At 59.9% G+C, this 25,281-nt stretch overlaps 1 protein-coding gene across 2 annotated transcripts; it reads right to left on the bottom strand.

Moving 5' to 3' along the window:
- Positions 1-3,493: 3,493 nt before the first annotated feature.
- Positions 3,494-24,859, bottom strand: LRPAP1 (LDL receptor related protein associated protein 1). Of its 2 annotated transcripts, none has more exons than XM_074351298.1 (8): positions 24,581-24,859; positions 15,901-16,045; positions 12,996-13,120; positions 12,149-12,395; positions 11,832-11,990; positions 10,897-10,979; positions 9,351-9,527; positions 3,494-3,831 (listed from the first exon to the last, which is right to left on the bottom strand). In XM_074351298.1, exons 1-8 carry the CDS (start codon positions 24,800-24,802, stop codon positions 3,769-3,771), a joined length of 1,221 nt encoding a protein of 406 aa, XP_074207399.1. In that variant the 5' UTR covers positions 24,803-24,859; the 3' UTR covers positions 3,494-3,768. The 2 variants fall into 2 exon arrangements, with proteins under 2 accessions (XP_074207399.1, XP_074207406.1); XM_074351305.1 differs by having other exon boundaries at positions 12,149-12,269; positions 24,581-24,857.
- Between the last annotated feature and the right edge of the window lie 422 nt (positions 24,860-25,281).

Genomic DNA, 25,281 nt, shown 5'->3' with positions numbered 1-25,281 from the left:
GGGGTCTAACCACAGATTCCACACGCAGTAAGAAGATAAAAGGGTATTTTCAACAACTAATGCCAGTTATTTTGACAACTTAGATCAAATTCCTTGACAAACACACCTTTAAAAAACACAAAAGAATATTAAAATCAAAGCAGCCTCCTATCTATTTTTAAAAACTGAACTCATAGTAAGAACCTCATCACAAGGGAAGTCCCAGGCCTGGACGGCCTCACCCATCAACCCTACTGCACGGTTAAGACAGAAGCAGGGCCACTTCTCCCAAGCTGCAACCCGTCTGGGGAGGCCGGCTTGTGGGTGAGGCTTCACAGACAGGCAGAGGGAGCGCACAGGCCAGAGCCCCTCGTGAGGGCGCGTGCAGGAGTGCTTGGCCGAGCGGCAGCGCGTCTCCTCTGGCCACAGAAAAGGGCCAGTCAGCACGACCCGTGCGATTTACCCAGGAATGCGAGGCTACGTCAGCCCGTGAGAACCAACCAGCGCGATCCGCCACTGGGCAGGCAAGCCTTCACAACCTCCTCAACAGACGCGTGCGAAGTCCTCGACCACCTCCGATGGAAACACTCAGCAGACGAGGACAGCACCTCTGCTTTCCCCAAAAGGGCCCTCACCTGCGAGCGCGCGGATGCGGGTGAAGGTGCGGGCGCCCTCTTCCGCCACCACTGTCCTCGGCGGCCTGGCGACCCGGCCAGTGCGGAGGTCCCCACAGATGACAGGAACAAGTGTGAATTTAGGGTAGAGGATGCGAGGTTGTTACATGAAACAAACAATCGGAAGATGAAATACAAAACCATGCTGCCGGCGCGAGTGCAGAACACCGTGTACCTGGGACTGAACCTAAAGAAAGCACGAGAGGCCGTGCAGAGGCAGCAGCCTGCGCCGGGACCGCGTGTGAGCCCTGCAAGACTGCATCCTGGAGACGCGCGCCCCGCCCCGGTGACGCGTGCACCGAGGGCCCGCCTGTCGGTGCAGGAGCTCGCCCGTAAACACGAAGCGTATACAGAAATGCGGAAGACCTTTCGCGAATCTTTAAAAGCAGGAAGAAAACCGCTCACTGATTTCAAGATTTATTGTAAAGTTGCTGTCATCAAGCCAGACTGAGGTAGACACACAGAACAGAGTCCAGAAACAGACCTACACCTGTAGGTCCACTTGACTTTTGACAAAGGCACCAAACCAAACCACTGGCAAAGGGAAAAGCCTACATAACAAGCGGTGCTGGGACACAGGGGGAGAAGGGGCCTGGCCTCCCAACACAGCTGGAAGTGCCAGCCTCCCCCAGAGGGCGCCGTCTGTGCACCAGGACGCCCATCAGCAAGCACAGGGACCCCACCGCTGACGCAGGCAGCGCACGTGCCGGCTGAGGGACGCCGGGCACACACGGTCTAGCTCCACTATGGCAAACGCAGGGACAGGCAGGAGGGGGGGATGGTCGCAAGGCGGTGGCCTGGGTGAGGACGGCTTTCCGGAGCACAGGCAATACTGAGTCTCTTTTTGAGTAGCGGTCACACAGGTTATTACAACCACCAGCACTGTCCCCCAGGCTGAACACTTAAGACCTGGGCTATTTCCTGTGAATGTACTCCCTCCCCGCCACAAAACCACCTAAAATTTAACAAGCGTCTCTCTAAGTAGGTACTGCCAACACCAGCAGGAACGTCCACAATGAAAGCTGAACACCAGGGCTTGGCAACAGAGCACGCACTCCGCCCCGCCCCAAGTGGGAATGAGCGCCTCCCCTTGGAAAGGCATTTGGAATCACCTGCCGCGTTTGAACGAACGCACCACCACCGCTCAGAATCTGGAAACGCGCGCACGCACGAGTGTTCCCCACAGCCGTTTCCAACTGCTGTCACCATCCCAAACTGGAAATAACGCACATCTCCATCAACAGCAGAACGGACGAGAAACAAAGTATGACACCCTCCCACAACGGGATGGAATACTAAAGGAACAAACTTCCGCTGGCGTTATCTCAGCAACACGCCTGCTAAAACCTGGACAACACAAACACAGACCGCCCCCTAGCACACTTTCACATCTGTGAAGGTCAAACAGGGAGACCCGACCTTGAAGGGCGGTCTCCTAGTCCCCTATAACGGACCACCACAGACAGGAATGAAGCAACACAGGTTCACTTTCCCAGTCCCGGGGGGCGGACGTCTGTGGCCACAGCGTGGGAGGTTGGGCGCTGGGGGGCAGTCTGCACAGTGGCAGGGGTGAGGGAGCTCTGGGGTCATCTTGTAAGGGCGCTGATTTCACTTGTGAGGACCCCAACCTCATGACCTCCCGAAGGCCCCACCTCCAGGCACCGTCACCTTGGGGATTAGGTTCCAACCCACGGATTTGGGGAACACAAGCCAGTGGTTGGCTCCAGGAGAAAGGAGGGCCCAGGGCCGCTGGTTCCCTGCGCTTCCTGGGCTGGGTGGGCCCACTGTGCTGGCATGGGACATCTCCCTGAGCCCCAGGCGTATGTCTTGTGCCCTTTAACGAACGTACGTTTTACTTCAAAGGGATCATTTAAAAGCTACAAACAGTGCAGCCACTGCCCCTGACTGGGGGGGGGGGGGGTCCCTCCTCACCCATCTCCCCCAGGGCTGGAGGCGGCGAGCGACAGTGAAGGCCCGTCCCTCTCTCTTGCTCCGGTCTGAAGGCCAGTTCTCTGGGCTGTCAGCTCCTCAGAGGCCGGACTGGTTGAGGCTCCTTCTCTGCCGGCCTCCACGTCCCGTGCCAGCCTCCCCAGGCCTGGCAGCGCCCCTGCTGTGAACCATGAGGGCTGGGCCCTGCAGGCACACGGGGGCTCTCAGCCCTTCAAGAGCAGCTCTGCCCTGAGCCTCGCACACGCGTCTCCGTGCAGTCGCCCCAGTCCTGCCCACGGCAGCTGGCCTGGCTGCTGGCAGACAGGACGTGAAGGCCCACGACCCAGGGAGGAGCGGGGCTGCACCCGAGCTGCCTGCCGTGGGGCTGCCTCCCCGCTTGTGCTCGCAACGCCCTGCACAGTCCCGCCACGGTGTCCTTGGCCTTGGCTCTTCTTGTAACGGCAACAGGAAACTCGTGCTCGGCGGATCCCAGTGCTGGTGCTGAGATCTGATGAGGCCAACGCAGGAAGGCAGCGCCCAGCGGAGCCTCCAGGGCCCAGGCGTGCTGCGGACTCGTCCCTGACTCGGGCCCGAGCCCTCCTGCAGCGAGAACCAGGCACTTCCGCTGGATGGAGCCCTGCAGGCTGCTCCCGAGCCCGTCCTGCGGGGTCAGGAGGAGAAAGGCAGCCCCACGAGGGCTCGGCTCGGAGGCCACGACGCCGCGTCCCCACCCTGCCTTCGCCGCCGCCTGACCAGGGAGGCTGAGCCAAGTCCATGGCCCCTTCCTCCGTCTCGTGCCACAGAGAAGCTGGGGGAGGGGGCGGCGGAAGAGGGGCCTCGGGCGCCCACACCTGTGACTGAAGTCACCAGCCCAGCAGACAGCGAAACCGGAACCAGTGACACCAACAAGCTCGGGGCTTAAACACTGCAGTGTATTTCTGAGGACTTCTGTACACAGTATTTCCAGCAGCAGACTGATAAGATTTTGATGCAAACTGTGACCCTGCAGCATGGGCAGCTGGAAATCGGCGTTCCTGACAGAGGTGACTGCCAGCGGTGTTGCGGGCGGGGCCGTGCCAGCCAGGGGGAGGTGGGGGGTCACGCAGCTCCTCTTCTCGCTCGGGACCCTTGTGGCCCCGTCCCCTGCTGGCTGTCTTCAGGAGTCCTGCGGCCAGGCTCCCGGGGCTCAGAGCTCGTTGTGGCGCGCTCTGGAGACCCGGCTGGACAGGTCCTGCAGGTGCTTCTTCACCTGCAGAGAAGACACAGGCAAAGCAGTCAGGAGACCTGCTCACCTCGGCCTGAGATGCTGGCCCAGCAGTGAACTCCCGAGCCCGGTTAGCTCACTCTCCCATCCCCCTCCCACACAGACCCTGTTGTGAGTAAATCTCAGAAGCAGCTCACGAACCAGGAACAGCCTCCGAAGAACACTGTGGACACAGGCGGAGGAGGCCTTCCCGCCCCCCACGCCCTCCTTCCACCCCGGACTCTGCGGACTTGAGCTCTGGGTCCCTCCTGACGAGACTGGCTGAGGGCGCGTTGATTCCGTGCACCTTTCTGAAGGATCAGCTCTCAGTTTCGTTGATCTTTTCTATTTTTTCAGTCTTGGTTTCATTTATTTCTGCTCTGATCTTTACGATTTCTTTCCTTCTACTAACTTTGGGTTTGTCTGCCTTTCTTTCGCTGGTTCCTTTAAGTGAAAGGTTAGATTGTTTATTCAAGACTTGCGTTTCCTGAGGTGGGCCTGCATCATGACAGACTCCCTTCTCTGAGCTGCTTCTGCTGCGTCCCTGGATTTGGGAAAGTGGTCTTGTTTTTGTCTCCAGGCACTTTTTGATTTTTCATTTCTTTGGTGATCCATTGATTGTTTGGTAGTAAACTGTTTAGCCTCCACGTTTGTTTTTTTTCCTTGAAGTTATTTCCAGCCTCATAGTGTTACGATTGGAAAAGACACTTGATATGACTTCAATTTTCCTAAATTTACCAAGGCTTGCTCTGTGGCCTAGCATGTGGCCTCTCCCAGCGAACGTTCCATGCCCTTGAATGTGCATTCTGCTTTTGGATGGAATGTCCTATGAACATCTAGAACGTTCATTCATCTGGTCAATGTGCCTCGAGGACTTTCTGCCTGGGGGTCTGTCCGTCACTGTAAGTGGGGGGCTGGGGTCCTGCACTGTTCTTGGGTCACTGCCTCCTTCTATGCGCGTTTACTTGCTCCTAGGTTGGGTGTGCTCACGCTGACAGCTGCTCTATCTCCTCCTGGGTTGATCCCGTTAGGCAATGTCCAGCCTTGCCTCTTGCTAGTCTTTGTTTTGAAGTCTATTTTGTCTGGTATGAGTACTGCTGCCCTGGTTTTGACTTCAGTTGCGTGGAACACCTTTCCCCACCCCGCGCCGTGTCTCCAGGTCTGCAGCGAGTCTCCTGCAGGTGGCGTGCGTGTGGCCTTGTTGCTGCGGTCGCTCCGCCAGTCTGTGTCCTTCGGCTGCAGCCCTCAGTCCGCGTACGTCCGGTTACTGACACGCGCACACCTACTGCCGCTGTTAGTTGTTTCCTGGTGGGTTTGTAGCTCATTCTGTTCTTGGCTCTCTTCCCTTGTGCTTTGGTGACTGTCTTCCCTGTTATGGATTCCTGCTCTTTTTTCGTGTGTCGGACACTGTTGACAATCCCATCGGAAGTGATGTTTCCATTGTGCCTCGTGCTTCTCTGCTTCCTTCTGTGTCTCGGGGGCTCTTTGAGGGCTCTGATGATCAGGGCGGCAGCAGAAGGCACCACCTCAATCTGGGTCTGTTTTGAATGGTAAGTTTCACTGGAATCCTCAGACCCTTTCAATCACCAATTGCCTTGGTGATGTCATCACACAGTCTGTTTTGGAGGCAGATCCAGGGGGACTGATCTTGGTGGCCAAGGTGGATGTGGCACCGACTTCCCCACCGGTGCACCTCAGGTACACGACTTTGCTCTTGCTGGGGTTGAACTTAGGCGGCACGGTGGAGGGGGCTGGTGTCAGACGAACCCGGATCTGGGACGACCGAAGGAAGCTGCACCTTGGCCTCCTCCGAGCCAAAAGCCGAGCGCCTGCCACTGCTGGCTTTCAGCGCTCCTCCTAGTTGGTAGGTGAACACTCTCTACCGTCACCGAGTGCCTGCCTCCCCAGTGAGGTTTTTCCTTTTGTGATTCTCGTATTTTCAGTTGTGGTGTTCTCTTTTCCATGTGCACAGACGGCTCCCTCTATCATGTCCTGGGAGGCCAGAAGCGCTTCCTGTCCCTCTGCTTCCCTGCGACAGCCCGCCCGTCCCTGGCACGCCCACCGGGGCCTCGCCAGGGCAGTGTTCGTGGTCGTAGGCGGCTTCCTTTCATGTCTCTGACCGCCTTCCCCACCCCAGCCTGCAGAGCTCTCTGCTGAGAAGTAGCTGACAGCCTCACGGGGACTCCCTGGTATGTAACGCGCTGCCTTTCTCTTGCTGTTTGTAGGATTCTGTGTCTCTGACTCCTGCCCCTGTAGCTGCAGCGTGCCCTGCATGGGCCGCTGTGGGTTCGTCGTGTGGGGCTCTGTGCTGCCCGGGCCTGGGTCTCTTTTCAGCTCTTACTTCTTTGGGTAAATAGCTCCCCTCGTCGTCCTTCTGGGACCCTTACACCTTGAAGGTTAGTGGCCTGACGCTGCCCCAGGTCCCTCAAACTGTCCTCACGAGCAGTCTCCCTTTTCTGTTCAGCCTGAGTGAGCGCCACGCCTCGCTTCCGCTCCTGTGTCCCCTAGCGCACTGCTGACTCCTTGCAGCACGTCCTGCAGTTCAGTCACTGTGTCCTTCTGCTGCTGGTGTCCGCATGCATCTTCCAGCCGGTGCACTCCTCACTGACCGCCCACCCCTGCCCTGAGCTCACTGAGCATCGCTGTGACGCCAGCTCGACCTCCACAGCAGGCAGGCTGCCCACCCCGCCTCTGCCGCGTCCTTCTGGGGTTTTATCTCGTTTGTTTGGAACACGTTCCTGTCTCCAGTGCCTAGTTCTGTGTTTATTTCTGTGCATGAGCCGGGTCGGCTGCTTCCCGATCTCGGGGAAGTGGTCTTAACGTAGCAGGCATCCCTCAGGGAAGCCAGCAGCATGGTCCCGTCCAGTCACCAGAGCTTCGCACTCTGGGGATGTCCCCTACATGGGCTGCAGGGGCCCTTCTGCCGTGGTGGGCTGACTACCGTGCCTGTGTCATTTCAAAAGCAGCAAAAGACGCCAACTTGCCTGCGGCTCCCGCTCTGCCTGAGGCCTTCCCCGAGCCCTCCTGGAGCCCTGCTGGCCGCACCCAGGAGCACAGGCTGGGCGGGAAGCCGGGGTGCTCTCAGCCAGAGCCTCCCCGGGGCTGCCCCCCCGCCACCTCACTCCTCATGGAGCGCCAGTCCCTTCCACACACACTTTTCTAACTGGAGTCTAGCCGGTTTACAATGTTGTGTTTCTGCTGCACGGCAGTGAGTCAGTTACATGCATACACGTTCCTGTTCAGTACAGGCCGTCATGAGGAGTTCCCCATGCTGTACTGCAGGACTTCGCTGTCTGTTTTACATAGAGACGTTTGTATCTGCTAATCCCAAATCCTAATTCATTCCTCCTCACTCTTTCCTCTCTGGTAACTGTAAGTTTGTTTTCTATGTGAGTCTATCTCTGTTTTGTAAATAAGTTCATTTGTGTCCTTTTTAAAAATTAGATTCCGCATGTAAGTGATACCATATGGTGTTTTTCTTTCTCTTTCTGGCTTAGCTCATTTAGTATGATAATCTCAGGTCCATCCATGCTGCTGCAAATGGCGTTATTTTATTCTTTTTTGTGGCTGAATAGTACTCCATCATATAAATGTACCAGAGCTTCTTCATCCAGCCCTCTGCTAACGGACACTTTGCGCTTCCACGCCGACTATCGTGAACAGTGCTGCTGTGAACAGTGGGATGCGCGTGTCTTGTCGCATTAGAGGTCCCTCCAGATATGTACCCAGGAGTGGGACAGCTGGGTCATGTGGTAAGTCTGTTTTTAGTGTTTTGAGGAATCTCCATGTTTTCCGCAGTGGCTGCACCAAACTGCATTCCCACCAGCAGTGCAGGAGGGCTCCCTTTTCTCCACAGCCTCTCCAGCATTTATCGTTTGTGGCCTTTCTCATGATGGCCACTCTGACCAGTGTGAGGTGACACCTCATTGTAGTTTTGATTTGCATTTCTCTGATGATTAGCTCCCTTGTCAGTCACATCATTTACAAATATTTTCTCCCATTCTGTAGGTTGTCTTGTCTTGTCTTTTTTTATGGTGTCCTTTGTTCTGCAAAAGCTTGTAAATTCAGTTCAGGCCCCACTTGCTTAGTTTCGCTTTCCCGCCTGCCGCCCGGGCAGCCCGGCCCGGGAGAGCGCTGCTGGGGCTCGCGTCAGGGACGCTCTGCCTGCGCGCTCTTCTGGGAGGGTTCTGGCGTCTTGTCTTACGCGGAAGACTTAAGCCATCTGAGCTTCTCACACGCACTTCTTAACCGACGTGTCTTCTTCCTTGGTCAGGGAAGCCAGCGCACCTGCCCACCCGCATCCTTGCCTGTCACAGCGATTTCCCCTGCAGATTCTTGTATCGTGGTGTCAGTTCTAGATTGCATGTCTCACCACGGGTTACCTGGCTTCTCTCTACTCCCCTCTGCCAAGTGCAGGAGCAGATCCACACACCCGTCCTTCTTGCTACTTCTACCTTCTTTTAGTTTAAAAGTTTGACTAAGTCTTGAGTAAGAAGTGCGCCCCTGCAGTGCAGCCCAGCTCCTGTTTTCAGAGCTCCCTGTGCACTTGCAGCAGCGTCCTGTGCTGGTACCAGTGTCCACACTGCCTGCTGCCTCCTGTCCTCACTGAATCTCAACCAGAGGCCCATCCGCAGATGGGCCCCCTCACGCCTTAATGCCTGGAACTTGCCCCGATTCGTGGGTTCACCACGAATGACTGTGGTAGGGTGGGCAGTGGCTATTTCCCACAGCCCTGCCAGGTCAGGCGCCCCCAACCTCCCCTGTGAGGGGTGCTCCAGTCTAGGCTGTCCTACACCTCTGTGCATTGCCTGGGGTGCCAGCGTCACCCCACAGTGGAGCTGACGTCCCCATCTGGGGCAGACATGAGCCCTGCTGAGCCATGCACGAGGAGTGACCCCGCTTGGGCCAACTGTTGCTGCCCTGAGATGGTCCCTGCTTCCTATGGAACCAGGTGTGGTGTCCACGAGCCCTAGACTGAGTTCTTGGGAAACCACTGCCACCTGCATGCCCTACGGAGGCTCCAAAGGCACCTCAGGCAGCTGGCAGGAGTTAAGGACACTCAGAACCAGTGCCTGGCTGCACATTCCAGGGCCAGGATGCCAGTTGTGTGGCTGGAAGAGCCCCGCTCCAGGCCAGCCTGCCCCCACTGCCCACACCTCTTGCCTGGTCACCCAGCTGAGAGCACGAGTGCAGACAGGTGTCCTGGCCCTGAACAGGCCCAGAGGTGGCTGGGGGTGGGGGGTGGGGAGCCCCTGTTCCCCAGCGCCCCAGAGTGATGGCCTAGCCCCAACCCCCTTCAGGGCTGTGCAGCCCCCTTGTGGAAGCAGGTGTGTGGCTGTATGCCTGAAGCCCCCACCAAGATCCATGACGCTGGGACGATCGCCTTCCGTCTGCAGAAAGGAACCAAGGCTCAGGGAGGAGTGGCCAGGCGCACACACGGGGTCAGGGGGCTAGGGGCCGGCAGCCTGGCGAGGACGAAACCGTGGCAGGCCCGCCCCCCGGGAGGCCGGCCGGCGCGCACGCACCTTGTAGCCCAGCTGCTTGGTCTTCTCCTCCAGCAGGGCGTACCTCTCCTTGTTCTGGCTGATGTGCTCCGGGTCACCGAAGCTCTCCACGTGCTTCAGCTTCTGATGGGAAATTTCCAGCTGCTTCTGATAGTGGTTGTGCTTTTCAATCTTGGCTTCAAAGTGCTTAAGTTCTTCCTAGAAAAACAGTGAAACAACTGAATGTCCCCCGACACGCTCTAACTCCCATTTCAGGGTCCCTGATCAAATTTGACGTGTTTCAGAACACCGAGGGCAGACTACACGCTTGGTCCCACTGGGGAACAGGGCTCAGCACAGGACAGCAGCAGCCCCCCACACCATCCCAGCTCAACGTGCGGCCCGCCGGGGACAGCTCCGGGGGCCGAGCGGGGGCAGCGGGCTCTGCTGCCCCGGCCGCCACGCACTCGGGGAGCAGCACGTGTGGGAACCGCGAGCGGTGCTTCCCTGTCAGAGACCCAGCCCGCCCCCGATGACCTCTGAACCCACACCTCTGTGAACGGCACCTGCCAGGCATCTGGTTCTCTCTAGCCTGGACCCCGTTTCCAGCCTGAAACGTGGGCTTGAGTTTTACCCAGCCCCCTGCGCACTGCCCCCCCGCCCCCTTCCACCCTACAGCCTCCTGTCCGTCAGGAGCAGAAGGGACAACATGACTGCCCTCCTGCCCGCCCCGCGCTCCTGGGTGACACATCCCACCTCCAATCCCACTGCAGCCTTGAGGTGGGCTGTCACTGCCCCGGGCCTCAGTGTGGGGCTCCGTGTTCTGCCCAGGCCCGCGAGCCCACAGTGTGGGCCCTCTGAATGGCCTGAACTCTGTGAGGGCTCAGGATGGATGCCCACTTGGGACCTACCCTGGACACATGCTGGCTGACCTAACGTGTCTCACGGAGCTGACACCCTCCTCAGGTCCCTCCCTGCTCCCAGCGGCCACACAGGGCAGCTCCCTCCCACCCTCCCGCCAACTCCCTGGCAACCATGGGCACACCACTCCCGAGACCCCTGCTGGGCCTCCAGGGCCTCCTACCCTCCCCCTAAGACCGCCCCGCTCCCTGCCCCGGGCACCTCCAGGCCCACACCAGTTGCCTCCTGAACAACTCAAGGGGCTTCAACTCCACAGGCCCCATGCGGAGCCCACTCCCCCGATCCCCGACATGCTGACCTGTGCTGCCTCTGTCACAACAGGACCCACAGGAAAGCGATGCCCAGGTGCCCCAAGACCCTTCCTTCCTCCAGGCCCAGCCCCGGGGCCCCCTGCAGGGTCCTAACGGTTCCTCTTCCAAATCCTTGTCCACCTGCTTGTTCCATAAAATCCTGCACCCCACACTGTCCACTCACTGGAGACCAGCTTTGTCCCACATAGGCCACCAACCAGGACAGTGGAGGGACGCAGGGGTCAAGGGGAAAGCCCCTGGGAAAACACTGATCTGCGAGGACTGAGGAAGAAACCCTCCGCCACGTCCCCAGAAAGTTCACCAGGAGAGGCTGCCAAATACTGTCACTGAGATGCCATCGCCTGGCGCCTCCTTACCCGGAAGGACTCCAGCTCCTTCTCAGAGAAGTTGGCCGCCCTGGCCAGGTCCCAGAGGTCCATCACCCGTGGCTCCTCGAACTCTGCAGAGCACAGGCAGGTCAGTGACACACACGGCACCGGGGACACCCAGGGCCACACGCGCCCGAGTGCACAGAGCATGTGTGTCTAAGCGTACATGTGCGTGACTGTGTGTGCACACACAGTGTTGATGTGCAGGTGTGTATTTGGTTTCTTCTGGAAGCAGACCGGGTACTCCCCACATGCATTCAGTCTGCAGTGTACGGGACCCAGCGGAATGGGGCCTTGGTGATGCCCCCACCTGCCCCTCGGTCAATCCGCTGCGCCCTAGGGTGCAGGAGTCCCACAAGTGAGCGGGGGGGGGGGGAGCTGGGGGGTACGAGGGGGAAGGGGTTGTGGGAGTCAAGATTGTGGGTGCCCCCACCTGCAGTTCCAGGCTAAGGCTCAGGCCACTGCCCATCCTGCTAGCTCTGAAGTGAAGCAAACCAGATGGAAGGGACCCCTTACCCTCGGCCAGTGCTCACAAGCTGACGCGGTGAGGGTGCCGGCCTCTCACCCACCTTCTGGAGGAGGCTGGGCACAAGTGGCCCTGGCTGCCTGCCCAGCACTGATCTCACCAGCTGCTCCACCTCCTCCCTCGGGGGACCCCCTCCTGCTGCCCAGGGCCGCAGGGCATTGCTGGAAGGACTCAGACTAGCAGGAGAAACCGAGCAGCTGGCTGGACGCAGCCCTGGAAGGGGCTGGGTGGAGGTCAGAAGTGCCCCCTGCTTCTCTGCATGGCCGGGGCCTCGGAGTCGTTGCTCCACAGTAGCTCAATGGCTTCCCAGAGTGGCCCTCGAGGTGGCCCCGTTCCCCCACCAGGTGCGCCTGCAGGAGCAGGGGAGAGGGCACGTGGGGGACGGCCGCGAGCTCACCGGCCTGGGCGCCGTAGCCCTGGTGGCTGACTTTCCGCAGGCGCTCGAAGCCCTGGCTCACGTCCCGCAGCTTGTCCTTCAGCTCGGCGTGTCTGCTCTGCAGCACCTCCTCCTTGACGCGGGTCATGTCGGCAGGACTGACGACGTTTTCGCGAACTTCTGTGGGAACCAGAAGCAGGGCGCCCACGCATGAGAGCCTGGGCCTGGGACAGCAGCTCCATGGAGCCTTGTCTAGATCTCACAGGGCAGTGGCCAGCTCCATTCTGGAACATTCTGGAGCCAGGGCTGCCCACAGGGGGGCCCGGGGCCTCACACACCTTCTGTCCCGCTCAGGGTCTCCAGCAGGACGTTGTACTCATGGACTTTATCCTGGTAATGCTGGAACTCCCGCCACAGCCTGTCCAGATTTTCGCTGGAGAACTTCCCAGAGGTCTTCGCCTGAAAGCACAGTGGCCTCGGGTGAACACCCCGGTCGGCCATGCTCACCGTCCACGTCCAGGGGAGGGAGAACCCCAGTTCTAGCCCCCACTCAGTGTGGTCCAGACAGCACGTCCTGGACAGGAGCTGGTGGGCAAAGGAGAATGAAGCCTGAATCCCCACCTGGCCGGCACCCCCAACCAGGCGACCACGCCTTTCTGAGTCATGGAACTTGCCCGTGGGATCAAACTAAATTATAGATGACCCTGCAACATGGGTTTGAACCGCGTGCATCCACGCGCTTGTGTGAGGATATTTTCAAAGAACAAGGCAGTGCACATGCTCGGCAGGTGGCTGAATCCGCAGGTGCAGAACCATGGACACAGAGGGCAGACTAAGTCACACTCAAATTTTCAACCGTGTGGAGGGTCAGCACCCCTAAGCCCCGTACGTTCAAGGGTCAACTGTCCAGGCACAAAGAGAAAAGAGCCGCTGGTTACACCACGAGCCCGTTTCTAACCACAGGTCATCCACACGCCCCTAACACAGGAAGCTCTGACGGCCACACAGGAACCCCGGATGAGAGCAGCGAGTGTTCTGAACAGGAAAGACACGACCCCGGAGAAATGGGTACAGCCTCACGAAGAGACCACGTCCCAGTGGGACACCCCACACCGGGCCAGACGACAGGGCAGGGGTTAGCATGAGGGCGCGCATTCCCGGGGTGGCGGACGGTGCCCTTGGTACCTTGTGCCACAGCTTCTCCAGCCGAGGGTCCTCCAGGCTGTCGTCCTGGGCGTCGTGGCTGAGGAAGTTGCTGCTCACAGCCCGGGCATCCTTCCTCCCGTCCAGACCGTACTTGGCCAGGATGACTAGGAGAGAGCGGGAGGCGGTCACTAGCAGCGGCGCCCCAGCCCGGGGGCCACAGCGCCCTGCTGACTTCGGCACCGGCCTCCGCCCCCGGCTTTCCCGGCCACTCGGGACCTGGCGGAAGGAGCGTGACCAAACCTGGGGCTGCCGCTCTACCGACGCGTCCGGGGCTCGGGGACACCCCCAACACACACCAGCCCGGCCCCTCCACCCTGACCGCAGTGGAGCCTGTGCGTTTCGGCCGGGATGGGGCTGTCACCCACCGGACCGTCTCTACAGACCAGCGCTTCCCAGGTGTTCAAAACCGAAACCTGCAGCCTGTTTCTGTCGGGGGGCCAACTCCAGTGAGCAAGAGGGCGGCAGTTCACTGAGTGGACGGGGCAGGGGCCGGGGCAGCTTTTCCACAACCCAAAACATATTTGTATTTGAAGGAAAATACTTTCTAAAGGTGAAACCCCTGTTGGTGCTTTCAGTGAAAAGGCACCAGCAGCAGCCGGAAAGGACAGCAGCTCCGGCCTACTGGCCAGCCGACGGGGTGGCGACTGGGTGTCACTTCTCAGGCACACTCAGGACCCGGCGCCCGCCCACAGCCTCTGCATCAGAAGGGGGCCTGCGTCTCAGACCCCGTCGTCACCAGCACAGCGCGGGGCAGGGGGCCGGCAGGAGACTGGAGAACAGCTCGGCCAGCGGGGCAGGGTTCCTGGGCCTACCCTGGGACGGGGGTCCTGCCCGGGATGGTCCTGCCTTCCCAGTGCTTCCTCCCATGCCCTACCTGCCTCCTTAGTTGGGAGTGGGTCTGACCCATCCCCCTGATCTGAAGGGACGCGGGTCCTCCAGATGGCAGATACGACCCACTGTCCCCTCCACGGCCGCACCCCGGGCCTCTCCCAAGCTCCCCATCCTGTCTTCCCCAGGAACTGGGCACAGGGCTTCCCTTCCCCCTGCACCCCATCCCTGCCATCCCTGGGGTCCTCATCTAAGCAGTGGCCCCTCTGACCCTTGACCTCCAGTCCCTTCTCTGGACTTTACCCCAATAGGTGGTGGACGCAATTAGCGCCTGCGGCCCACCTGTGCAGCCTCCACACCCAGCTCCTCGCCCTGGGGCCCCACGGCCCTGCCAGGCCTAATCTTGGCTTTTGGGGTTTCACTTCTCTGCCTACACTGCCTGCACCTCGGAACTCACTTTCCCGGATGCTTAGACCAATGGAATGAGCTGTGAAGTGTGTATGTTCTTAGCGTCCAGTCTGTGCTTTCCCTAAACGTAAACCGTGGTCCTCGCCCTAAACTGCAGAAGCCCCCCCGCCCCCCCTGAGTGATGGATGCTGCCTGGGGCAGGGCCTTCAGGGGAGATCACAAAATCCATCACACCCTGGGACTGAGACCAGCATCTTACCACGTGTAACTTATACCCTAAAACTATCAGGAAAAAAGGCTACTGGATGTCCCGGCCCAGAGAGCTGGGGCCTGGCACTGCCTTCGAGGCCCATGCAGTGGTCATCCTGGCCAGAGTCCCGGCCTCGCATCACTAGTGCAGAAAGGAGCCCCAGGCTTGGCAACCCCAACCCACCCGGAATGACCCCAGTGGCCCTGAGCCTGGCGGGGAGAAGCACTGGGCTGTCCACGTCCTCGAGCCAGTGCCTGCAGCCAGCAGAAGGCAGAACCAGCAGGCAAGGCAAGGTACACGAATCTTGGGGTGCACTCAGCAGCCCCAAGCCCAGCCTCCTGTTTCCAGGAAAGGCTGCAGCCCTGGAGTGCACTCTATGGGGCGGCCCAGCCCGGGGTGTGAGGCTGCAGAGCAGAAAGGGCAGGACCCGTCTGCTCAGGACTCAACTGGGTGTGCTGAGTGTGCCGGCAAGACCTCGGCCAGAACTAGGCAGATCCTGCGGAGTTTGTCCCTCCAGTGTGGGGGCACACCAGGGCGAGCACCGTTAGCACACAGGACAGGCCTGGTCACGCTCGGGTCCTGGTCTGGATGCTGTACTACGCGGCATCTGCCTTGGAAATGGCGTGGGGCGGGGGAGGGCACCAAGGGGATGGCAGACGGGGTCCTGTGGACCACATCCAGAAGACGGCCAGCCACTCGGTGAACAGTCCCGCAGAACGGACACTCAGAGGGCCTGCCTCAGCACTCCAGCTCCTTCCGGGCTGACTGAGGTCACCCAGGCACCCACAAAGGAACCAACGTCACCCACGAGACCTGTGACAGGAACCTGGACACTGTCTGGGCTGGAAGCTGCTCCCAGGAGGAAAGGGTCTGGCAGTGAGAGTCCAGGTGAAGGTGTCAGCGGGAGGGAGCTGACCACTGGCTATCTCTCTGTGCCCCCCGTGCGCCTCCACCTCACAGCCCCAGGCCACCTGGAGTGCACAGGGAGCCTGAGACGGTGGGTGGACTCTGGGCCCGTGCGGAGCAGCACCGGGCTTGGTTCGGCGAGGGCTCGCTCTTCACTGGGTGGACTAGGACCTGGGACACCCCTACTTTCTCTTCCACGTGACCGTAGGCACCTGGCCACCCCTGGCTGCCCCCCTGGCCCAGGCAGCTCTGGGCCTTTGGCGGCTTGCGCGTTAACGCGGCCGGACACCCTCGCCCTGGCCCTCGCGCTCGCTGGCCGAGAGCCCTCAGAGGACAGCCCGGCGGCTGCGCCTGCCTACAGCCGAGGGCCACTCTGCCGAGGACGGGCTCGCGAGGAGGGGCTACCTCTCGTCCTGCCCACAAACCAGAGACAGAACGAGATGTGGGGCTGAGCCAGGAGCCCGCTTCCCTTGGTGAAAGACAGAGAGGTACCGTTGAGACTGCGGATAAGCTTTGCCTCCTTCTCCCCATCTTCATCCAAGCCCTCAGCCTTCAGCTTCTTCCACTTGAATTCGTCCCGCTCTTGTATCTTCAGGTCAGCATGTAGCTCAGACAGTTTCACAGGAGTAAGGCCCAGCTGTGGGACAAGAACAGAGACCACCTGAACACCTGCTGCGTGGTGACCAACGACATGGCCTGCAAGAAATGGGCCTCGGAGAGGAGCCAGGGTCCTGGATGGTCAAACTCCCTCATGTGTCCCTGCACGAGAGCCTCGGAGACCTCTGCCCACAGTGTGGAGACCACTGGCCTCTGCGTCCCGAGCCCGCTCTCTGGCCTTGCCAGACCCCAAGTCCCTGGGGAGCCCAAGCGTGCGGGCGCCAGTGGAAAGCTGGCTCCTGTAACGGGATGCTTCAGCTTCCCAGCCTGGACCCTGAGGACACCTTGCGGACACCTGGGGAAACGGGGTGGGGGGACGCGGGAGCACGAATGCAGGGCTTGGTCAGGAAACCAATACTTTTTCCTCGTATTACATAACTAGGATAAAAGACAGTGCAACTATCAGAGAGCAGATTGAATTTATGGAAAATGTCCGATTAAAACAAAAACCAAAAAACACAGCCATGGCTCCTTCGGGACACTGGCTGGGAAGCCCTTCCCCCGTGGAGCAGTTCCTGAGCCAGGAGCTGGCCGACCGAGGGACACGGGGCTGCACTGGCCACGGGCTGCGGGACTGAGAAGGGACCTCTAGCTCCTGACAGACCCTGTTCCAGGCTCAGCCACCTCACAGCTTCAGGGCTCGCACCACCTTTGTCAGCCAAAATGACACGGAAGGCTGTGTAAGTTCCATTAAACCTGCAGCTTTAAAAACCAACGAGCTAATGTGACAGGTGCCCGCACCCCTGAGGGAATGGCCGAGTGACACAGGACACAAGACAGAATGCGGGGCTGAGTGCGGGGCTCCCCTGGTAGACGGGACAGTGGGCAAGGGCACCGGACTGGACTTCAGACAGCTTGGCTGTCCTGGGGGACTCGTCCACTCCGGGCTTGGCTGGACCCAGTGTGCGTGTGAGCAGCAGGGCGGAGGACAGCCCCCCGGCGCTAGAGCCTTGGGAGAAAGGGCTCCAGGTCAGGGCGGGAAGGAGCGGGGAGGAAACTGACGCTACGCAAGGAGAGGGCCCTGAGCGGAGGCTGCGGGGCAGCCGGGCCCCCAGCCGCCCCGGTCGGCGGCCCCCGTGAACTGGACTGCGCGGGCCGAGCAACGTCAACGTGAGCCCCGAGCCCGGGAGGTCTGGTGCAGACACATCACCACAGCTTCAGCCCTGCCGGCCTCACCTCTCGTCGACCCCGTGGGGAGCAGGGACACCTGCGTCCCGTCCCAGCCTCTGAAGCGCACCCTGGGCTCTAAACAAACTCCAGAGCCTTCAGACCAGGGAGCCTGACCCTGTGTGGCAGGACTCAGTGCCCCACTTACCCGCTGCGCGCGGGCCGTGCGGGGGCTTCCCCAGCCCCTCCACCCGACGGCAGTGCAGGGCGCTGGGGTCCAGCGAGGCCACCAGACATGCACACGTCACTCCATCCCTGACGCGACTCCAGCTCTGACGGGGTGGGTGGTGCTGAGGGAAGGCTGGGGGACGCCGTCTGTCAGAACCACTGCTTTGTGTTCTCAAGGTTTAATGGCTGATGTCTAAAGCCACACCAAGTGTCCCTGCGCCAGAACCGCGGGTCAGAATGCCCCTTCCTCGTGAGCCCCAGCTCAGACCTGCCTGGCTGGGTGCGCTGGGGGAAGTAAGCCACGTCCTTCACAAAACTTGGGTTCCTCTTTGTAAAGCAGGCTTGCCAAGATCTGCGTGACCCAGGACGTGCACACCTCAGCGCTCTGTGACACCAGCACATCAGAGGCTCTGACAAGTCCTGCAGCAGAGGAAGCTAGCAGCTCCATGAGCCTGGTGTCCTGAACCTACTTGACCTCAGACCAGTCACCCTCTCCGAGGACTGGCATTCTCAGGAAACAGCCGAGGAACGGAGGAGCCAGGATGCCCAGTCGACCTGCATCACAGCTTGTCCTGGAGCTGGTCTCTCCCAAGTCCCCTCTGTGGCTTGAGGAGGGCCCAGCAGCCCCTCCTCCTCACAGCACCCCGCCCAGGGTGCCCCCCGCCGCTCACAGCCTCCGGCCCAGCCACGCTGGGCCTCCCTCACCCGGCCTCTCTCGGCCACACCAGCCCAGACGGGGCTCACACGTGACCAAGGCTGCTGAGGGAGCTGCTGCCCTGGGAGTGTGGGACCGGGGCTTGGAGGTGGCCAGGCAGCCTCAGTGGCGTGGGCCACCACGCCCCAGCGAGAGGACAGAGAAGGCTGCCGGGATAAGCGCCCCGGGGGAGGGCCCATTCCCAGTAAAGACGCTCCGAGTGCTTCTCTCCCCTGAGACCGGGTCGAGGCTGGGAACCAGGGCTGACCTGTGCTCTGTGGCCGCAAGGCTCTGGGCCACTGTCACCGCCTTGTGAAGCATTGTCACCCAGTGGAAGTGAGCACAGAACCCAGGGAGACCGAGAAGAGGCCCAGACTCTGGCTCTGGCCTTTCCTGCTGACACTTGTTGGCTCAGGCCAGGCCGGGGGAGCAAACATGCTGCACATTCCACCTGTCTCCAGACCACTGTACCTGCTGGTCACAAGGCCCCAGCTCAGATGTCACTTCCCAGCACCTGACCCCACGGGCCCTGCAGGCTCTCCTGGGCGGCTGGAGCTCAGTCCTCACCCCCGAACACTGCCCAGGACAAAGCGGCCCCTTATCGACCGCACAGGTTCGGGAGAACAGTGGGCACCAGGCTTTTCAGGTTAAAAGGGTCATGAGAACGAACCCTTGGGGACGGCCACTGTGGTAGCCGAGAACCTCTGTAAAGGGTTCCCGCCCAAGAGGACGAGAACTGCCAGTGTCCCCAGTGTCCCTAATGGGCACCTGGCAGACCTTGGGCTCTCCCAGCTCTGCAGGGCCTTTCGGGAGATGCCAGAAAAACCTGGGGCCCACCCGCCACGAGCCTGGAACCTATCAGGGAAAGTCCCCCAGCACGAGCCAGACGGCACAGGTGACAGCAGGGCCCGGGTTCTCCATCTGCTCTGCTGGCTCCCCTGGGGGTGGGCCCTTGCCTGGGGCCTTCTCCTGAGGCCTGTGCTCACTGCGGTCTCCCGTCCCCTCTTCTCCCCCGAGCTTGCTTCCCGCAGTCCACACGACTGCACCCGGGTGCCCCAGGCTTCTTAATCGCCGCCCAGGGCAGGCCTACCTGGCCCCGCCAGCCCAGCTGGCTCCCCAGCTCTGGAGGTGGCAGCCTCCTCTGACCTGCATTCCCAGGGGTGGGCCGATGAGGCACAGGGAGGCAGGATGGTGGGAAAGGCAGAGGGAGGGGCCCTCTAGCAGGAAGAAGAGCGCTAAGGGCTTCACCCTTCAGTCCACGTTTACTGCATCTCCATTGGTGACAGGCTTATCCCCGTTTCTGACTCCGTGCACACAGATGCTGGCTGCTCCGTTACTCGGCTCCTACTGAGTGACGCTGCGCTGCCCGAAGGGAGGCCTGCAGCCCACCCGGGATGCCGAGGGCACAGGCGCTCAGTGTCACCACCAGGGGCCTGCTCGCAGCGGGAGGCGCAGCGGGGGACAGTGAGGGTGGAGGGACAGGCTCCCGGCTCCGCTCTCTGTGGCCTGTGTGGCAGCACAACAGCCCAAGGTGGCCCTCTCTGGGGCTGTGGGGGAGGACCTGTGTCCTCCAACTGCCAGCAAGCTCCATCCCGGGGGGACAGATCTGGGGATCTCAGGCTGCTGGACAAACCACAGCCCGTGGTCCCCACTCACCCCGATTTTCCTGTCTGTCCGACTCCCCAGGGCTCTGAGGGAATCGAGGCGCTGACGTCAGGGCAGGGGCTCCATGGCTGGCAGACTCTGGTGCCCACCAGTGTGACTGTCACGCCCCCTGAGAGTCACTACCTCCCGGGTCTGAGAGCCCGGCAGGTCTAACCCTCCCAACGCATCACACAAAGACAGCTGCCCTCTGGTGCCAACCTTCCTGGGGCGCATGGAGGCCTGCAGGCCCGGGGCTGGAGACACCCACGGGGGCAGCAGCGCCCCTGAGACACAGCCATGGGGTCCGGGCAAGGAGGCCACGTGCAAACACCTGGTGCCTGCTCTCCTGACTCCTCCAATCCCTTTAACTTTGAGCTAAATTCATTCCTCACACGAACAAAACCAGTTAATAGAAACCAAACGCAAAGCAGACTCTGTCAAACATGAAAGAAAGTAAATCCTGACTCCACAACAGCAGCTGTGCAGGAAGCACGCGGCTCACAGAGACAGAGGCCCTCGGCCTGCGGGGTGGACACGGGTCTACATCTCAGGCGCCCTCCTGCCAGGGGACCTCACCACCTTGGCACTCTCTCTTCTGTCTCTGAAACTTTCACAACCACCCTGCAGGCTGCTCGGACCAACCGAGGCCCAGGAAGGTTAGGAAGCTGGCCCAGAACACGTAGCTAAACGTCACTGGGCACTTTATGCCTTTTGATCCTACTGTAAATGGGACTGACTTCTCACTGTCCTTTTCAGACAGTTTGATGCTGGCGTATAGAAAGGCAACTGGTGCTTGTATACTGACTCTGTCTCCTGTAACCATAGTGAACTTGTTGATTAGATCCAAGTTATTCTGTGGAATCTTTAGGGCTTTCTGCATATAAGACCATGCCATCTGCAAACAGATAATTCTCTCTCTTCCTTTCTGAGCTGGATGACTTTCACTTCTTCTTGCCTAGCTGTTCTGGCTAGAACTTCCAGGACTATGTTGAATGGAATCACCTGAGTTAAAAAAAAAAAGGGTGCAAAGAACTTGAATATTTCTCCAAATATAACATGTAAATGGCCCACAGGTACATGAAAAGCTGCTCAACACCTCGAATTATCAGGGAAATGCAAATCCAACCACAACGAGACGTCCCCTCACATGTGTTAAGAAGGTTATTATAAACAACAGACAGAAGACGGCAATCGCTGGCGAGGGTAAGAAGGGAAGCCCTCACGCACTGTTGGCAGGAACGCAAATTGGCGCAGCCACTGTGGGAACAGTACAGAGGTTCCCCAGAAATTAAGAACAGAACTACTACGCGAGCTGGCGACCCCACCCCGGGTTATCCACTCTCCCAAGGAACTGGATTCGGGATCTTGGAGAAAGATCTGCGCCCCCCTGTTCACTGCAGTGCTACTAACGACAGCCACGACAGGGGAACAACCTGAATGTCCAGCGAGACACACGGATAAAGAAACCGTGCTGTAGACAGACAATGGAATATTACTCAGCCTCAAAAAGGAAGAAGTCTTGCCATCTGTGGCAACACGAGTGAAGGTAAAAGACATCACGCAGAGAGAAACGAGCTGGACACGTCAGAGCAAACACTGCAACGTGGTGCCGCTCACACGGGGAATCGAACCAACCAAGCTCGGGGACGCACAGGTGGAGCTGGGTGCCGGGGTGCGGGGGGCGGACAGGAGGGGCTGGTCAGAGGACGCAGTTCCAGCCACGCGACACGAGTAAGGACTGAGATGGAGTGCCAGTGCCGGGCCTGAGTCCGCAGTACCGTCCACCACTGGTGGTTACTAAGCTGTGCATTCACACACTTGCTAAGAGAGTCGGTCACGTGTCAGCTGCTCTTACCACACCTGCAAATAATACGCGAGGGGGCGCGAGGGCACCCTGGAGGCGACGGCTCTGCTTACAGCACAGATGATGGTGATGGTTCCACAAATATACACTTATCTCCAAATTCACACACAGGTACAGCCTTTTGGAGGTTCAGACCTCAATCAGACCTCAAAAAAAAAAAAAAAAAAGATAAACACCAAAACCAAAAAGTCACTGGGCACTGGTGTCCACCCAAGCCTCAGCCTCCAGCCATAGCTGCGCACTCTGAGCAGAGGCCTGGCGGTGGCCCAGCATTGACATGGGCCTGTCCCTGGGCGAAGACCTGAGAGCCACCTTATTTGCAGAGTGGCCCACATAGGTGAGGGAGCTCCAAGGACAGAACACGGCCCTTCCCTACTGAAGATGCTGTGGGGATGGGAGTGTCCCTCCGCAGTCTGCCCTGGAGCAGAGGATGGGGGCTGGGGCAGATGACAGGGAAGGGAAACCAGCCGCATGCTCTCCCCCTGGACCTCCCACCTTGGAGACTGGCTTCAGCGCTGAGGTCAGTGTAGGAACTGCGTCCTGAGCACTGGAGCGGCACCCCTGTGACACCACACACAGCCACCCTGGGAACAGAGACACCTACCAGACCACCCCCATGTGACGGTGGGTGCCGCCCACAGATGCACCCCTCCAGACATCTTCCCATGGCATCACCCAACCCTAGGGCTCTGTGAATAGCCCCCGGCCCCTCCCTGCTCAGGAGCCTTGCAACATGCTGGAAGATGACACAAGAGGCTAGGATCAAAGAGGAACTGCATGATTTCACAGGAGGTCAAGGTTTAAGATGCTGAGCTGTGATGAAGCAACACCAGGAGGTCCCTGGTCTGGTCTTATGGGAGGGGAGGCCCCCCATCCATGGCACCTGCGTATCAAGGGGGGATTCGCACCCCCCAGCCCAGAGAAGGTGGGCTGGACAGAGAGGGGAAGGCAAATGCCTTCACCAGCCTCCTTTCCGTCCCTGTGTCCTGTGACACTGTAACACACTAGCTACCTAGACTAGGAGACCACATTCTACTTAGGAAATAAACAATGTTTTCAGAGAGCTAACTGCGAAAAGAACAAAATCAATAGGTCCAGAACGCTGGCACAGGTGTGCCTTGCACCACCTTCCTCCTGCACGACGGCTCTGCGCAGCAGGAGGGCAGACCCTGGGCCAGGAGCCACCTGAGAGCCAAGACCAGCCAGCCTGTATTCCAGGTCTGCCTACCTGCACGAGGCCGTCTGGAAGTGGGGAGGGCCCCGGAAAATGCCACTAGGCACAAACCCCACCACAGAGGCCCTGCACATCTTGTTCAGCAGAAAAGACTTGCATGTGCCACTGCAGAATTTCAGGGCTGAGGGGAGCAGAAAGGTCATCCAGTCCAAGGACTGTCTGTCCAAGGCCAGGACAGGGCTGGGGTCTCCGGAGAACAGCCAGGCCCTCTCGGACAGATGTGACCTGAGAGTGACCCAGCTCAGAAGTGGACTGAGCATGTGGTGAGTGTGGGGGGTCACGCAGGTGCAGCCCCAGGGTGGGTGAGCAGCCAGGCGTGAGGAGGCTGCCCAGGCTGAGAGACATAAAGCCGCATCAGGGCAGACAAGGCAGGACTCATCAGGACAGCCCTGCAAGCAGGAGGGGGTGTGGTTCATGGGCACAAGAGTGCATTTCCCAGGCACGACCCCCAGTTCAGTAAACCGGTTCCTCCCAGGCCCTGTGCCCCGCCCTCACTCCTATTCCTGGCTGCCAAATCCAGCAATGCCCCAGCCCCTCAAGAGCCCCCTCCCCCAGTACATCTCCCTGCCTCTCCAGCCCACAGTGCTCTCTCTCACCTGTGCAGACTCCACGCACAAAAAGGGCCCCTCTGACAACTGGCCCACCCCTGCAGGATCCTCAAGGACACTGGTCTGGGAACAGCACAGAACCCAGAAGCTCCTTTAAGGGCCTGTGGGCATCCATCCTGCCCCCTCACAGCCCTGCAGTCTCCTCCCGCGCCCCTCCTGCAGACTTTGCCCCACCTCCACCTTTCTTCCCAGCCAGTTTCTCCTCTTTTCCAAAACTCAGTCTTACTTTGCAAACATCTAACTCTCCTAAAGGACTCAGGAATGCTTAAAACTGGAAGACTGGATCTAATGGATCCCTTCATTTTAGAGCTGAAGACACTGCTGCCCTCAGGGTTGGGGGCAGTTTGCAAATACCCATTTCACTAAAAACAAGCCAAGCCTGACAAAGGAAGAGTTGTTATGTTAATGAGAAGGCCGCTGGTCCAGGTCACACACCAATTAGCAAATTGTTGGCCTAATTCTGCCCTCAACGGCTAAGTGACCTTGGGGGTGCCCTTTGCCCTCTGGGCTTCGTTACCTTCAGCTCTGAAATGAGGAAGGTGGGATTTAGATCAGGAGAGTCTTAAGTTTCTGGTGTTCCCGCCTGAGCCCACCTCCCCTCCCCTCCCCATCTCCCCCCCACGCCCTAACTAACACGCACTGGCCTGCTGCAAGGTTCTGTCCTTGGAAGTGTCTTAGGCATCACCTGGTCTCCTTTTTTCTCCACTCAGGGATATGTAATGTGCGAAAAGGTGAAAACCTGCAAGACGAGGGACCTGAGATCTAGCCTGGGCCTGCCTGCAGGGTGGGGTCCTGGCCTCAGCTGCAAAGAGGCACAGTTCAAACTGACCGGGCAGCATTTCTGCCCAGGCACCAGGGCCTCCCCTGTCTCCGCCTGTCTCCCAGGGCCAGGTCCCTCCTCCCTGACGCAGGTGGGTAAGGGTACCCCACATCTACAACTGCCGGCGGGTCTGAGGCTATCAGAGGCTCGAGGTCCCTGCCCCGCGGAACCCCGAAGTTGGAGACCCGGGTCCCGCGGATCCCAGGATTACAAGAGACCCCGGCCCCGTGGACCCCCGGGCTGCGCGGTCCCCAGGATTAAAGGAAGCCCCTGCCCAGCGGACCCCCGAGGCAGAGGCGGCCCGACCCCCGCTCACCCGCTGGGCCTTCTCCCACAGCTGGCTCAGCTTCTCCATGCGGAACTCCCCCCCGGGCTCGCGCTTCGACAGCGGCTGGGGCTCATTCTTTTCCCGCGAGTACTTGCCGCCATGGCCCGCAGCCGACCAGGGCCCGAGGAGGAGCAGCAGCAGCAGCAGCAGCGGCGGCGGCGGCGGCGGCCTGAGCTGGCGCAGCCCCGCTCGGACTCTCCGCGACGCCATCTTCCACCCTCAGACGCCGAGACCCCGGTGGCTGCGGGCCGGAAAAGGCCCCGGCCCGGCCCGGCCCGCCCCCAGGCCCCGCGCGCCGCCTCCTGGGAGTTGTAGTCCCTCCCCGAGCGGCTGGCCCAGGGGAGGCGGAGGGGGACTACAGAGCCCAGTAAGCCCTGCGGCGCCATGGGGGCGTCTCCTAGGCAACCACACTCGTCTTGTGCCGCCTGGCCCCACTGCCGGCGGTCCTGCCAGGGCGGCTGCCGACGGCGCTGCGGTTTGTCCGAGGCTTGGCTGGAGAAGACCCAGATACCGAAATCGAATTGACTGGAGGCTCCTTTCCCCTCTATTCCGTAGAAAGAGTAAACAGTTCAGAAATCGGAAGGGTGTGTGGCTGATACCTTAGACTGTTCTATGTCATCTGCATTGATTCTGAGTTTTCCTTGTATGGATGAAAAATGCTGCAGGCCTTCCCCGCAAAGGATGCTGTG

Source organism: Camelus bactrianus, chromosome 2 (assembly GCF_048773025.1).
Source record: "Camelus bactrianus isolate YW-2024 breed Bactrian camel chromosome 2, ASM4877302v1, whole genome shotgun sequence".
NCBI lineage: Eukaryota > Metazoa > Chordata > Mammalia > Artiodactyla > Camelidae > Camelus > Camelus bactrianus.
The sequence above is the reverse complement of the archived record's forward strand: the minus strand, read 5'-3'. Positions and strand labels throughout refer to the sequence as shown.